Genomic DNA, 12,993 nt, shown 5'->3' on the forward strand with positions numbered 1-12,993 from the left:
CCAAAACAAACAAACAAACAAACAAATCCTCCTTGGTTAAAAACAATTATAAATTAATTAGAAAAGATTGAAATGGTAGAGCAAAAAATTTACTGTTGACAACAATTAAACATAAATACCATATCTTGATGTGTATTATGAAAATAATAGTTATATTTCTATACACGTGTGTGTAGGAGTGAGAAGTATTGTTTATTGGTAACGAATCCCTTGGTGTTCGTTTGTGTACCTCTTTCACCAACATCACAAAAGTACAATTATTAAAACTAATTCTGAATTAAAAAGAGTTGAAAGTTAATTGAAATATCATTCAGCTCAATACGTTTCGCTTCCATTCCGACAAAAGCGCAAACAATAAATAATAATTAACGAACAAAAATATCCTACTTGATCATAGACTTAGCTTGATACAAAAATTGTTTTCTAAGACATCAGTTAACATATCACATTGAAGAAAGGCGGGAATTTAAATGATTCTTACGAACATTTTAATTGTAGATAAAGTGTGATACGTTTTATTGATGGCACTTGGAGTATTTGTTTTTCAATATATGAGAGTAGGAAAGGAGTGTTTGTATCGCACTTAGGACCACAAAGTGCAGAGGGTGTTTTTGAAGCAAAGGGACGCGAGCCATAAATCTTCAAATTGGTACTCCGACCATGCTAACTACTAATCAAGCCCGACATCGCCAAAATTGATAGAATACTTCCTCACTTTTGTGCCTTTCATTATAGCTGTGAAATTTTATTGACTCTGTTTTTAGTATGACATTTTAAAAAAATATAGTTAACATGGTATTAATTCTCCAATATAGAGCGTGAGAGCTATTTTGCCTCGTTAACTATGACGAATTACCACGTGAGAATGTTTATTCTATCATAATCCACTTAGTCATCAACAAGTTTCAAACTAGGATTATTTGATATTAAAAGTACCTCTCGGATGGTCTCTCTGGTTTAAACTCCATAGTGAATTTTGCCCAAGCGGTTGAGAGAAAACAAAAATTGTAATCTAACGTGATATGTCTTTTAGCATGCATCCATAGACATTTAGGCTGAAAAATAAATAAATATCCTACAGCTAAGAAATCCGATAACGCTTTCGGAAAACAGACGTTTTGAAAGTGTTCAGCTAATAGGGTTTTTCGAATTGTGATTAAATACTGATTTATCCTTTGCTATATTTTACTAAAAACCGCTATTTCCCCTTGAACTGAAAATTACCTATATTTGAATAAATATATTTGTAACGAAGATAGGCCATACATGGCCTAGTGTTTGTGCTTTTTAGCTATGGTTTCGAAATTCATGGTTTGCGTCCCGTTATCACGAAAATGCGTTCCGAACTTTGGACCCATGGGTGCGCTTTAGTAGTGTCGACCAAATTCCACTATTCGGTCAAATAAAATTTACCCAAGAATTGGCTATTAATTCAAAAGTTGGGATGGCAATGTGCAGATAGTCCTTGTGTGGCTTTGCGCGAAAATTTTGAAACAAATTTTAGCGAAAATACATGCCTAATTACAAAAGAAAAAAGTCTTTACTTGGGAATGTAAACTATGTTAGTTTCAAATGAGATTACATTTTACCTAAAGATTATCAAACAAAAATTTATGTTTTTGCCATGATGAAATTCGTGCCTCGATCAGAACCAGGATATTACGAAAAAGGACAGTTTGGAATTCGTTTGGAAAATATCATTATGGTTACAGAAGCTAAAACTGAAGTAAGTGGGGATTTTTTTTCTATAATATCTTGTTAGTGTTTGCTTTTCTGGTTAGATCTAGACTCTTATAAGTGCTTCTTAGAATCGTTGTCATCACAAACCAATTTGTTATCAAAATCCTTAGAACGAAGAGTTGTTTATATCTTGTTAGATTTTAAAGCATGATACATATAATTTTCAATTACAAAAAAATAAAATATACTTCTTGTAAAGTAACTTGATATATATGTAAGTATGTATAGAAAATAAATACTCAAACAGTCAAGCAAAACAAAATCAAAAGGAAGGACTGCCTTAAAAACAGCAAATCCAAACCTGTAATAAATGACATCCAAATGAAAACAAACAAGCCCAAACAAAAATGAAATCAAATACGCTGCACAAATCAAGAGAATCCCCAGGCTATAATGTGGGATATAAAATGTGCCCTGGGTTTTGGAGGTGATTGCGGAAGTAGGATCCATATTGCGGTGGTGATACACCGTCTATCAGTCTTAACTTCCGTTCGCCAGTCTCACATGAAAAAGTCCAAAAAAATAAATAATCAAAATAAGTGAAAATTAACAGAGCAAGATGTGGGTGCCCAAGCTCACAATGTCCCACATCTATATCACCCTTCACTGCCTGCAGACACTTGTGCGAAAGTGACTGCTCTTCAAAGTAAAAGGAGCCATTGTAGTAAAGCACTAATCAGTAGCACAATAGACGAATTATACTAGTATAAAATCCCAGCCAAGTTATCTAAACTGACTAGTATAACTCCCAACCACCACCCTTTAAGTCCACTCTAACTATCAATTTTCAAACTCTACACAAGCCTTTATATGCGATAAGGTATTCATCCGCATAAAAGTAGTGCCAAGTTGTTTAAATGACCTTATTAAAACTAAAACTACTTATTGGAAGCTATAACAAAATATCCTTAATGTTTACTTCTTTATATTTAGTTAATGCATTCTTATATTTATCACAGAATATTTTAATAATATTATTCATAGTTTCTTTATTAAATCCATTGAATATTAATTTTTGCATTAATATTTCAACATTAATAATGAAATATTGTAAGTTGATACAGATTTTACAAAATCTGAATAATTGTAAAGTTATAATACTTTTCACAGAAGAGTATGGCACATTACTATTAAAAGAGGGTAAGCCATATGTTGGAAAAAAAATAGTAGTTTATTTTATCAAAACTTTAAGATTGATATCATTACCAATTATTTTAATTTCCACGTCTTAATAATGTGCCTCTACCTTAGAGATTAGAGTATTTTTCAATTTCTAATTCTACCGGATAATTAGTGTTAATAAAATTATTTACCTCAGGGTTATTTATACTAATTTTAGTACTGAATTAACCTTATCACAACAATAATAATTATAAAAAGAAAAAAGAATAAAATATTATATAATAAGGAAGAATAACGTGAATTTAACACAGTATATAATTGCATAATTACCCACCTTATGGCGTATGCCCAGGTGGTACATGTCTGTTTTGTTGCTGCGTTGTTTCTATTTTCCTTTTTTGCTTTCATTTCTACATAATATTACAATTAATTATTTTTCATCTAAGGTTTGGATATGCTGCGTTCAATTCAAGCTATTCTTCTTTATGATGTAATATTTTTTCTATGTATACTTATTACTGTTGTGCTAAGGTTAATTCAGAACAAAAATATTTTAATAACTATGAAAGTTATATGTACTAAAACTCATGCTGTGCTGCTATTAATATTTATACACTGGCAACAGTGTATATTTAAATACTTCTATTTTTAATCTTCATAGAGTTCAGTTTAGATGATATGCATTAATAAGTGATACTTGAAACACCAGAAATTACTATTATTTATATATATATGTATATATATATAAAGCGTAACATCAACCATTTACTGATGTCATTGCAGTATAATTTCGGCGGGAAAACCTACTTCACATGGGATCCGATTACTGTAGTTCCGTTTGAGCCTAATCTTATCAAGATTGAAATGCTGAATGAACACCAGGTCAGCTTTGCTTAGAATTTTATTTATTTATTTTGTTTACCGACCTAATAAGTAGTTAGAACTAAAACTTTCTGCAGCGTTTGTGGAAACTCGTTTAGCATTGTTACGTTACATGTACAATAGTTCTCCGACAGATTGAGGGGAAGGAATAAAACAAGAAATATCGTTATTTACGATAACTTACTATTGAAAAAGTACACTCAACGAAAAATAATAAAACACGTACTTCCCTTGTCTTGCGAAAATAAAACTTTTGAAAGGAACTTACCCATTTGTATTATCCCCATTGATTCAATGATAGGTGTGGGGGCTTGTAACACAAAAATTGAGTTTCGATACCTGTTTTGGGCATAGTACAAATAGCCCATTCTGAAGTTTTGGGCTTAACGAAAAACAAATAAAACCCATTTGAATACTAACTCATACGAACGAATAAGATAACGTACAATATTGACTTAATTATGCTGTTAAGCTATGAATTGTTGGAAACATCCTAACATTTCATATTACAATCGCAATTAATACAAAATCACTTTAAAACTCCAAACTTTACATGCTCTAGAAGATAGGTTCTCTACAATGAATATTCAGCAATACAGATTCTGTCAGAATGGCCAGTGGCTTTCTGTAACTAACTAAATTTTGTACAGAATACAAACGTATTTGTACTTTATACACTAAAGCTAAATCTCCGCTACTGCAGTATATTGATAAAGAAACCTCGATTTCTGACCATATATATATTTAACTAAGTGTGTATTGATGTTTTATACTTAGTTATAGCCAACAATTTTACTGTACTAATTCAAAGTCAAATACTTAATAATTATTTTAAACAGGAATTGACCAGGGGTAAGACTGTCTAGTGATGGAACTGTGTTATAATTAACTTTGAAAGCAAAGTCGAATCGTTATTGTTGGTGTTTTTAGTAGTTAACTGATCATGCCCTTTTCCTCTATCACAATGAATTATACGTAAGTTATTCCAATATTTTTAGCCGCGGCATAACGGCTCATAGAACGGCTCTTTGTTTTCTTTTTTCAAGAACACACTTGACCGATTTGAGATCTAATTACAGTTTTGGATTCAGGAGGTCAAACCCTTTCGATTGATGTATTTGACCACGTCCAAGGTCTCATAGATTGATATACTCTAATTCTGCCTAAAAGAATTTCAGTTTGAGAGTAGGTTGGTAGAGACCCTGATAAGTAATAAAATCGAATCGGATATACGCGCGCCCCACGCTTGGTATTGTTGACGCACAAAAATATAGCTAATTATAAGAGAAACAAAGGTCTCATAGATTAATTTACTCTACTCCTTTCTAAAATAATTTCAAGAGCCGAGGCTATTGTGATTCCCTCTAGTTTTTAAAAAATTGACACTAACACTTTTTTTTAACTAAAACAAAGAATTTTCTTCGATAAATCTTAAAACTGGGGTTCTTCAAAACAGTTCAAAGCAATTATTACAAGAAAAACGCAGTTAGTATAGTAACTTTATTTTCGATTAAAATATGCACTGAGTTTACACCATGAGATAAAAGTTGAACGTCTGGACGCAAATACGAGTTATCAAAGCAAACTTTTTAACCCAGTTGCGAGATTCTCGTCAATCGAATCAAAATCATCTTTTCTATACTTATAGAAAATGTTCAAATGCTGAACTTTGCCTAAGGAACGAACGTTATTCTTGGTGATATTCTACGCATTGCTCGAAGTGAATCCCTTTTTAAGAATAAATATCTCACTTTCGTTACCCTAGTTAATAGAATCACGCGCATGAAGGATACAGTCAGATGAATGTTATCCACGGTGCAAATCGTGCTTGTTCCTTTCTTCGAGAGAGGAGAGGTTATCGTATTTGCTTCTTTTTTTTAAGTGTTGGTCCCCGTTGGAAAATTCACTTCTATGTTTGTAAACTCGTAGTAAGATGATCCCTCAGTGGGTCAGCGGGAAGGTTACGGACTTACAACGCTAAAGTTCGGTGATCAGTTCCCGCGGTAAACGGAGCACAGCCAACCTTTGCGACAAAGAAGCCTCCAGTGTGCCTATGGACCTACAACGCTAGAAACCGGGTTTCGATACCCATGGTGGGCAGAGCACAGATAGCCCATTGTGTAGCTTTGTGCTTAATTCCAAACAAACAATAGCGACAAAGAAAAATCAATAATCAAAATCCGCCAAATAGCTGACAAAATTAGGTTAGCAACAGATTAGAAATCCCCAAATTAAAGCTCTAAAACTGATGAATACAACTATAGATCTATTTGAAACATATATGTATATATTTATATGATTTTGCTTGTTTTTTTTTGTATATTTCTTACGTTCACTCAAGTATTTCTTACTGATAAACGAATTGAGAAATTATTATCTGAAAATCAATTCCTTGCTTTACAAATTCTATACACTTTAAAATTATTTTAAAGTTAAATCTAAATTTTGCGTAATCAGTCGAATATCTAAATAATTAGATTCACAGCAAAGATTAGATTATCGATAAATGTACGTATATTTCACTGTCAAATGATGGGAGTTTGAGCACTAGTTCTAAGCTTATAAAATAATCTAATTTTTATATCTGGTTTATTTACACTGAACATCGCTTACTGTGATTGTATGTCATCTTATGAAATTTATGGTGAAAACAAACTCTAAGACTTTATAAATAAGATATTCTAAAACTGGATACTTTACGCAAACGTTTCTACAGTTTACATTATATAAAAAAATAATTACAACATGAATCATAAAACACACGTCCCACCCCCTTTGAAGAGAAGTTACAATACAAATTTTAAAGTATTGGACTTCAACAAATTTTTCCTAACTATTCTGTTTACTCACTTATAGAACATTTCAGTTTCATATATAACGTGAAAAAAACATATATATGTGAAAAACAAATTATATTTTTTGATAGGTTGTTTAGGTAGAGTATTCATAATGAATCTAAGTTCCAAATGGACAACAACTGCCTGTTGTAGAAACCTACAAATGTGAAGACAAAAGGCGGAATACTTTCGAAATGTCGTCCTCTACATTTGTAGGTTTCTCCAACAGGCAGTTGTTGTCCATTTGAAACTTAGATTCAAATTATATTTCCTATTTCAAATAAAATTTAGCTAGTTATTTCATAAAACGCGAATTAGAGAAACTTGTAAAAATTGAAATGAAACTGTAAGAAAACAAATTTAATTGTTTACGATCAATGTTTAAAAATTGAAATGAAACTGTAAGAAAACAAATTTAATTGTTTACGATCAATGTTTAAAAATTTAAAAAAATACTGTTTTCTTATACCGGGTACTAGTTTGTTTGCATTTACCGAAACCCGAACCAAAAAATTTGTTAATTGTGAGGTTTCCAGAGGACTCGCGTGCTACTGTCTTGAAGCTAATATTAAATCTGAAGCTTTTAGCTTGTTTCCAGGTTATTTTAGGCTGTTGGCAATATATAATTGTATATATACAATATATAATTGTAAAGTATGATATATTTGTCTTCAATTGAATGAAACATACCTTATTGTCTCTTGGCTAGGTCAATTGGTTAAATGATTACCATCAAAAGGTGCGCCATCTGGTGGGTAAGGAACTTCTAGCGCAAGATAAGAGAAGAGCTTACGCCTGGATGATGAATAAAACTGAACACATTCCCTACCACCCATGTCAGCGTTTGGTTAAAAATCTGGAATAGCTAACAAATAGTTTCGACAGCTATACTGATTAAATTGTAAATTTATTTTCTTATAACTATACAAATATTGAACTTTTGCCAACATATTTTAATGCTGTTTTTCATTGTGAAGTTTGTTTATTAGATAAAACTTGCGTAGCAAAGGTTTTTGTTGTTGTTTTTAAATCTCAAAGATTTATATAATTTTAATATAAGTGCTTCTTTAGTGGAAATGCATGTAACTTTTTTTAATAAACGGAATACTGTAGCATTACTTGTTAGCCTTTTACATCTGACGGGGCCCGGCATGGCCAGGTGATTAAGAAGATCGACTCGCAATCTGCGGGTCGTGGTTTCGAATCCCCGTCCCACCAAACATGCTCGCCCTTTCAGCCGTGGGGGCGTTCTAATGTGATGGCCAATCCAACTATTCGTTGGTAAAAGAGTAGCCTAAGAGTTGGCGGTGGATGGTGATGACTAGTTGCCTTCCCTCTAGTCTTACACTGCTAAATTAGGGACGGCTAGCGCAGATAGCCCTCGTGTAGTTTTGCGCGAAATTCAGCAACAAACAAACAATACATCTGACGACACCTGTCACAAATGACAGTCTAAACTAAATACTTCTTACTTTACAACAGTTTGTGTAGTAATTACCTGTAACAAACGGTAGCATTTCTGATTCCTGTCAGCAGCAGAATTATTATTACTTTTGTGTAGTTTGTGCAACAAACACCGTATAATGAAATAAGATAAAGTGAAAACTAGGTGCACATCGATCTAACGAATGGGTTGAAAGGGCGACACCTATCAATACACTCTTCTACATAATACGACCTATAATAAAGTAATTAATCATTTGATCTATTATTTGAAAACAAACAAACAAACTAGACCTATTTAAAGCCCCCCCAGTGGCACAGCGGTATGTCTGCGGACTTACAACGCTAAAATCCGGGTTTTGATACCCGTGGTGGGCAGAACACAGATAGCGTTGTAAGTCCGCAGATATATCGCTGTACCACTGGGGGGGGGGGCACCCACACATTGTCCAGTTAATAGAAGTAACAAATGAAATCAAACTCTTAAGAATTAAATCAAATGTATAAGGTATACGTATATAGTGCTTAAATGATATCACACTAATTAGTCGATTTAATGAACAATGAAATATCAAAAATTATAAACATAACACCATATATTACATGAGAGCTATTATAATTTTCTCCAAACATTTGTACGAGTGATTTTAATCCACAGTTTGAATACTTAATCACGTCCATTGTTTTTAATACATATTATCCAATCCATATTTTAAAACGTTCTCATTGCTTCGAATATGTAATTTCAATCCACATTATGAATATACAAACTTGTTCATTGCTTTCAATACTTAATATCCCCCATCGCCAAGGATTGGTCAAATTTTACACGAAACTTAATGACCTTTCACTCTCTTAAACTATTTTATTTTTTTACGAATAGATGAACGAAGTGAAAGGACTTAAATAGAACCTAACGAGGTCCTTGCTTGAAAAATCATCACTTTTTTGCTTAACAGAAAAAGCCATTTTCTGTATCATAATAATCAATCATGAACACATCGTTGCATAGTTTTCGAATTCTGGACTTACATTTAAAAAAAGGAGAACTTTCTTATCTCTTCTAGCTCCTGCAAGTTATTTCTCCTATTTTTACTGCTTCTGATATTATTTTCTTGTTTCCCTCATGCTTTCTTCTCGGTGTTCTCGCTACTTCCTTTTAATGTAACAATATGTCACACAAAGTATATCGATTGAACTGGTAATGGATTCCTGAGCATGTGTGTTTGAGGAACACTGATCGAACATTATTGATGTGTATATGTATATTGCCCTACACTTAAAAAATATCTATAAATATATATATACATATGTGTAAAGAGAGATGCTTGATAAATGGTTACGTTTCTGTAAATCGGCTTGTGCTGCCATCTACATTAAAGTAATGTAATAATTTCTGAGCAGTAAAATTCCGTAATATATATATATATTTCATAAGTTTCTATGTTATTTCCGTTCATCAAAACTTAAGTTTACTGATAAAAATTGTACCAAATGTCTACACTTTTTCTGCAAATTGAACGTAAATAATGTATGGTGTCTATATTTCTTTTCTTTTTTTTAAATCGTGAAGAAATCCATTAAAAACAACTAGATTCTATTGCAAGCGTATAAAAACACAGTAATATTATCAAATGAAGATCTGAATTCCACTTTACTTGTATATCTCTTTCACAATGTACCATCTTCCAACTACAATGCGCAAATGAACACATTTCTTCTGTTACGATTACTATGTATTATATCACATTTCTAACGTAATAATGCAGCTTTTGATTATCAGGACTGAGCAAGCTTCATGAAAAGTGAGTTTTAATGATTTAATTTTAAAAAGCATTGTGAAGAGAATTGAGGCGCATGTGTGATAAACAGACTGTGTTTACTAAACTATTTAACATCATTTCTGTTGAACAGAGTAACTAGTATTTCCAGTTTACAGCGACGATGAGAAAGTTATTGTGATGAACTGGCTAAAGCTGTGTTCATTAAATGTCTCGTTATCAAAGTACTGTTAACTCATATTTTTATCTACAGATTTCGAACTTATAGTATTTATGCTCTCTTCACAAATAATCTGTACGGCATATCTTTACGCTCTGTCATCAGACAGCTATAGTGTCTTCGAAATTGACATCATAAAATTGAAAAACGTCATACTAGTTTCACAACAAGTAATTCTGTATTCACATAAGTTACAAAAGAAATCTGGTTCACTAACCTTTAACTCACAAAGTTTTGTTGTTGTTGTTTTTAATTTCTGTTGTGTTTAGCTTTGATGATTTATTTCCATTAACGAAGAAGAAAGCCAAACTCTGAAACATAAATAAAGTCGGATAAATAAATAAAGAAATTGGTGCGTTGAATATCTCCTTAGAATAAATATAAAAATAGAATATCGGAATCAAAAATGGGGAGAATTAGACTAGAAACTTAGAGGAAGTTATGTCGATATTATTGGCTAAGTGTTACTTTTATCAAGAACGTTGTAAACAACGTAGTGATCTGATTACTTTAGACTAATTGTAAGTTGACCCGAAGGCTGAAAGGGCGAGCATGTTTGGTGGGACAAGGATTCGAAGCGCGACCCTCAGATTGCGAGTCGAGTGCCCTAGCCACCTGGCCAATCTGGGCCATTACAAGAATGTAGAAATAAAATACCATATAATTGATCCATGTTTGGTGAATAACAGTCAATTAATATACGAGTTATGCAAGTAATATGATTATGTAGAGCACCTCAAGCTCACATTGGCGTTCATGTGCATATGAGAATTAGTAGTTCACATATTCTAAAGAATTTATTTATTTATTTATTTATCAATCTAGAATTTCAATATCATGGGTAAAAGCAATTAAAAACATTTGTTTTCCAAGTAAGCGAATATACCAAGTTCAAAGTAATATTATATGCAACTTATACAATCAGTATTAATACAAAGACAAGTTATGGTAAAGCTTGTATGTTAACTGCGAATGGATTAAATAATTAAAATATCTAACTTACGTAAATAATGCGAAACTCTAGGAAGTCTTTAAAATTTTCCTAATCGGGAATTTTTCCATGCCTTAAATGTGTACTAACTTTAACAAGCCAATTCTTGCCGCACCCTAACTCTTTTCATGTACTTAAACTTTAAAAGCTTGTTTCGTCGAAAGGGAGGCCGAAGGCCGCCTAGTGGGTCACCTGTTTTAAGACATCGCACTACTTTACAGTAGTGTGTTGTCTGTCAGTCAGTCAGTCAGTAGACACTAAAACGTCATATAAGGGACGCTTAAAGTTACAATTTGTACTGTCGTGCCGCCAGTAAAACGTGCGCATGCCATGGATCAGGAGAATGAATATGCAGCCTGTAGGATACAACACAGCACGGCATATGAACTTCAAAAGCAAGAAATAAAAATATTTGTAATTCTTAATTATGGTTTTATTTACTCTTGAAACAGAACATCTAGTATACATGACTCCCACTAAACAAACATAGAACCCATGTATAGTTCTTTTTAGAGTAGTTTATTGAGCCTTATCTTTAACCTTATACGTTCTATCCATCCCTTCATTCATACCATAATAGTCACTAAGATCTAGTTTACTGAAGAAAATTCTTTATTTGAAAAAAATGAAACATTCATTTAATTCAAAAGAGAGAAAGCAAAAGCGTGCAGGTGGACATGATCGAATGTCATTTACCTTCTTCGGTTTAAAACGTTTAGGTTTAAGCATAAAAATGTTACCATGTAATTAGTAGGCTATTTGTTATTTAAATAAAATTTCATTTACCTCAAATCACCGAAAGAAAACATTACTTTGATGACCTATCTTTATACCGCACTTGGTGTCTCTGATCTGGTTGTAGTTAACTTTACTTTCATAGAACTTATCAAAGATCACAGATATGGAAAAACATTAAGCCTAGTCCCATTTCGGGTTTTGCATTTCATACGCTATAAATTTCAAAAGAAAATGTTGTTTTATGTTTCTCTACAAGCTGTGTGCTAAGACTAGCTAATTTTATGGATGATATTTATGTTATGTTGCCCCCCAGTGGCCCAGCGGTACATCTGCGGACTTACAACACTAGAAACCGGGTTTCGATACACGTGGTGGGCAGAGCACAGATAGCCCGTTGTGTAGCTTTGTGCTTAACTACAAACATACATACGAATCAGTGTTATATTAAAGTCTGTATAGACTCGTCAAACGGAATATCCTCCTTATAAGTATTATTAACTTAAAAAGTAAGTAAATGTAAGGATGGCTAATATCAATCCTTCAAAAACAATGCGAGCAAGATAAGAGCGATGGAATTTGCATCATCCCTACATTATAGCACAGGCACACAGCGTAGTAGAATGTTAACAGACAAAAATAGGATAAATTAAGCTCAATTGTAATTGAATAGTTTTATATATATTGCTATATGTTAATTCTTACCTGTAATATAACGTAGGAAGGATGCACATGCCATCCCTACTATATTGTTTGCCCTGTTTTCGAAGGATAAATACTTTTCTTTACTTGTTTGCTTGTTTTTTAATGCAGTGTTTCAATAGACAAAGGAAGGTTGTTTTTACAGCCAAGTTCTAAATACGATGAGGTTCCAACTGTAATATTTATTGTTCATCTATTATTGGCTGGTAATTCCTGTTTCACCCTGTTCTTAAGCTTTTTAAAGAAACAGCAAATTTCTGCAAGAAAGTTAACTTTAGGGGGTAATGATAACATCGTTTACATTAGAATTATGATATTTTTTAAATTACTACTAGTTATTAATAATACTTATAAAAGCAGATACTCCGTTTGAAACTATTTCAGTTCAATGAATCTGGTTGACAACATTGTTTAGGTTTTGAGTTATCATGTAAGAAAAAAGAAAGAGAAGAAAGAAGAACAAGAAATTCAAACTTTTTGTTATAATATCTACAGACATTACCAGAATTTGTGACCCAGTCATTACATAGATATTTTTGC

General features: G+C 32.5%; 1 protein-coding gene across 1 annotated transcript in view; it reads left to right on the forward strand.

Moving 5' to 3' along the window:
* LOC106478366 (xaa-Pro aminopeptidase 1-like) overlaps positions 1-7,628 on the forward strand; it is a 56,923-nt gene extending 49,295 nt beyond the window's left edge. The window contains 3 exon segments of the mRNA XM_022381961.1: positions 1,650-1,726; positions 3,646-3,744; positions 7,291-7,628. Of these exon segments, the coding sequence (XP_022237669.1) occupies positions 1,650-1,726; positions 3,646-3,744; positions 7,291-7,446 (332 nt within the window). The 3' untranslated portion in view covers positions 7,447-7,628.
* The last annotated feature ends 5,365 nt before the right edge of the window (positions 7,629-12,993 follow it).

The sequence above is a fragment of the Limulus polyphemus genome, unplaced genomic scaffold (genome assembly GCF_000517525.1).
Source record: "Limulus polyphemus unplaced genomic scaffold, Limulus_polyphemus-2.1.2 Scaffold204, whole genome shotgun sequence".
Classification (NCBI taxonomy): Eukaryota; Metazoa; Arthropoda; class Merostomata; order Xiphosura; family Limulidae; genus Limulus; species Limulus polyphemus.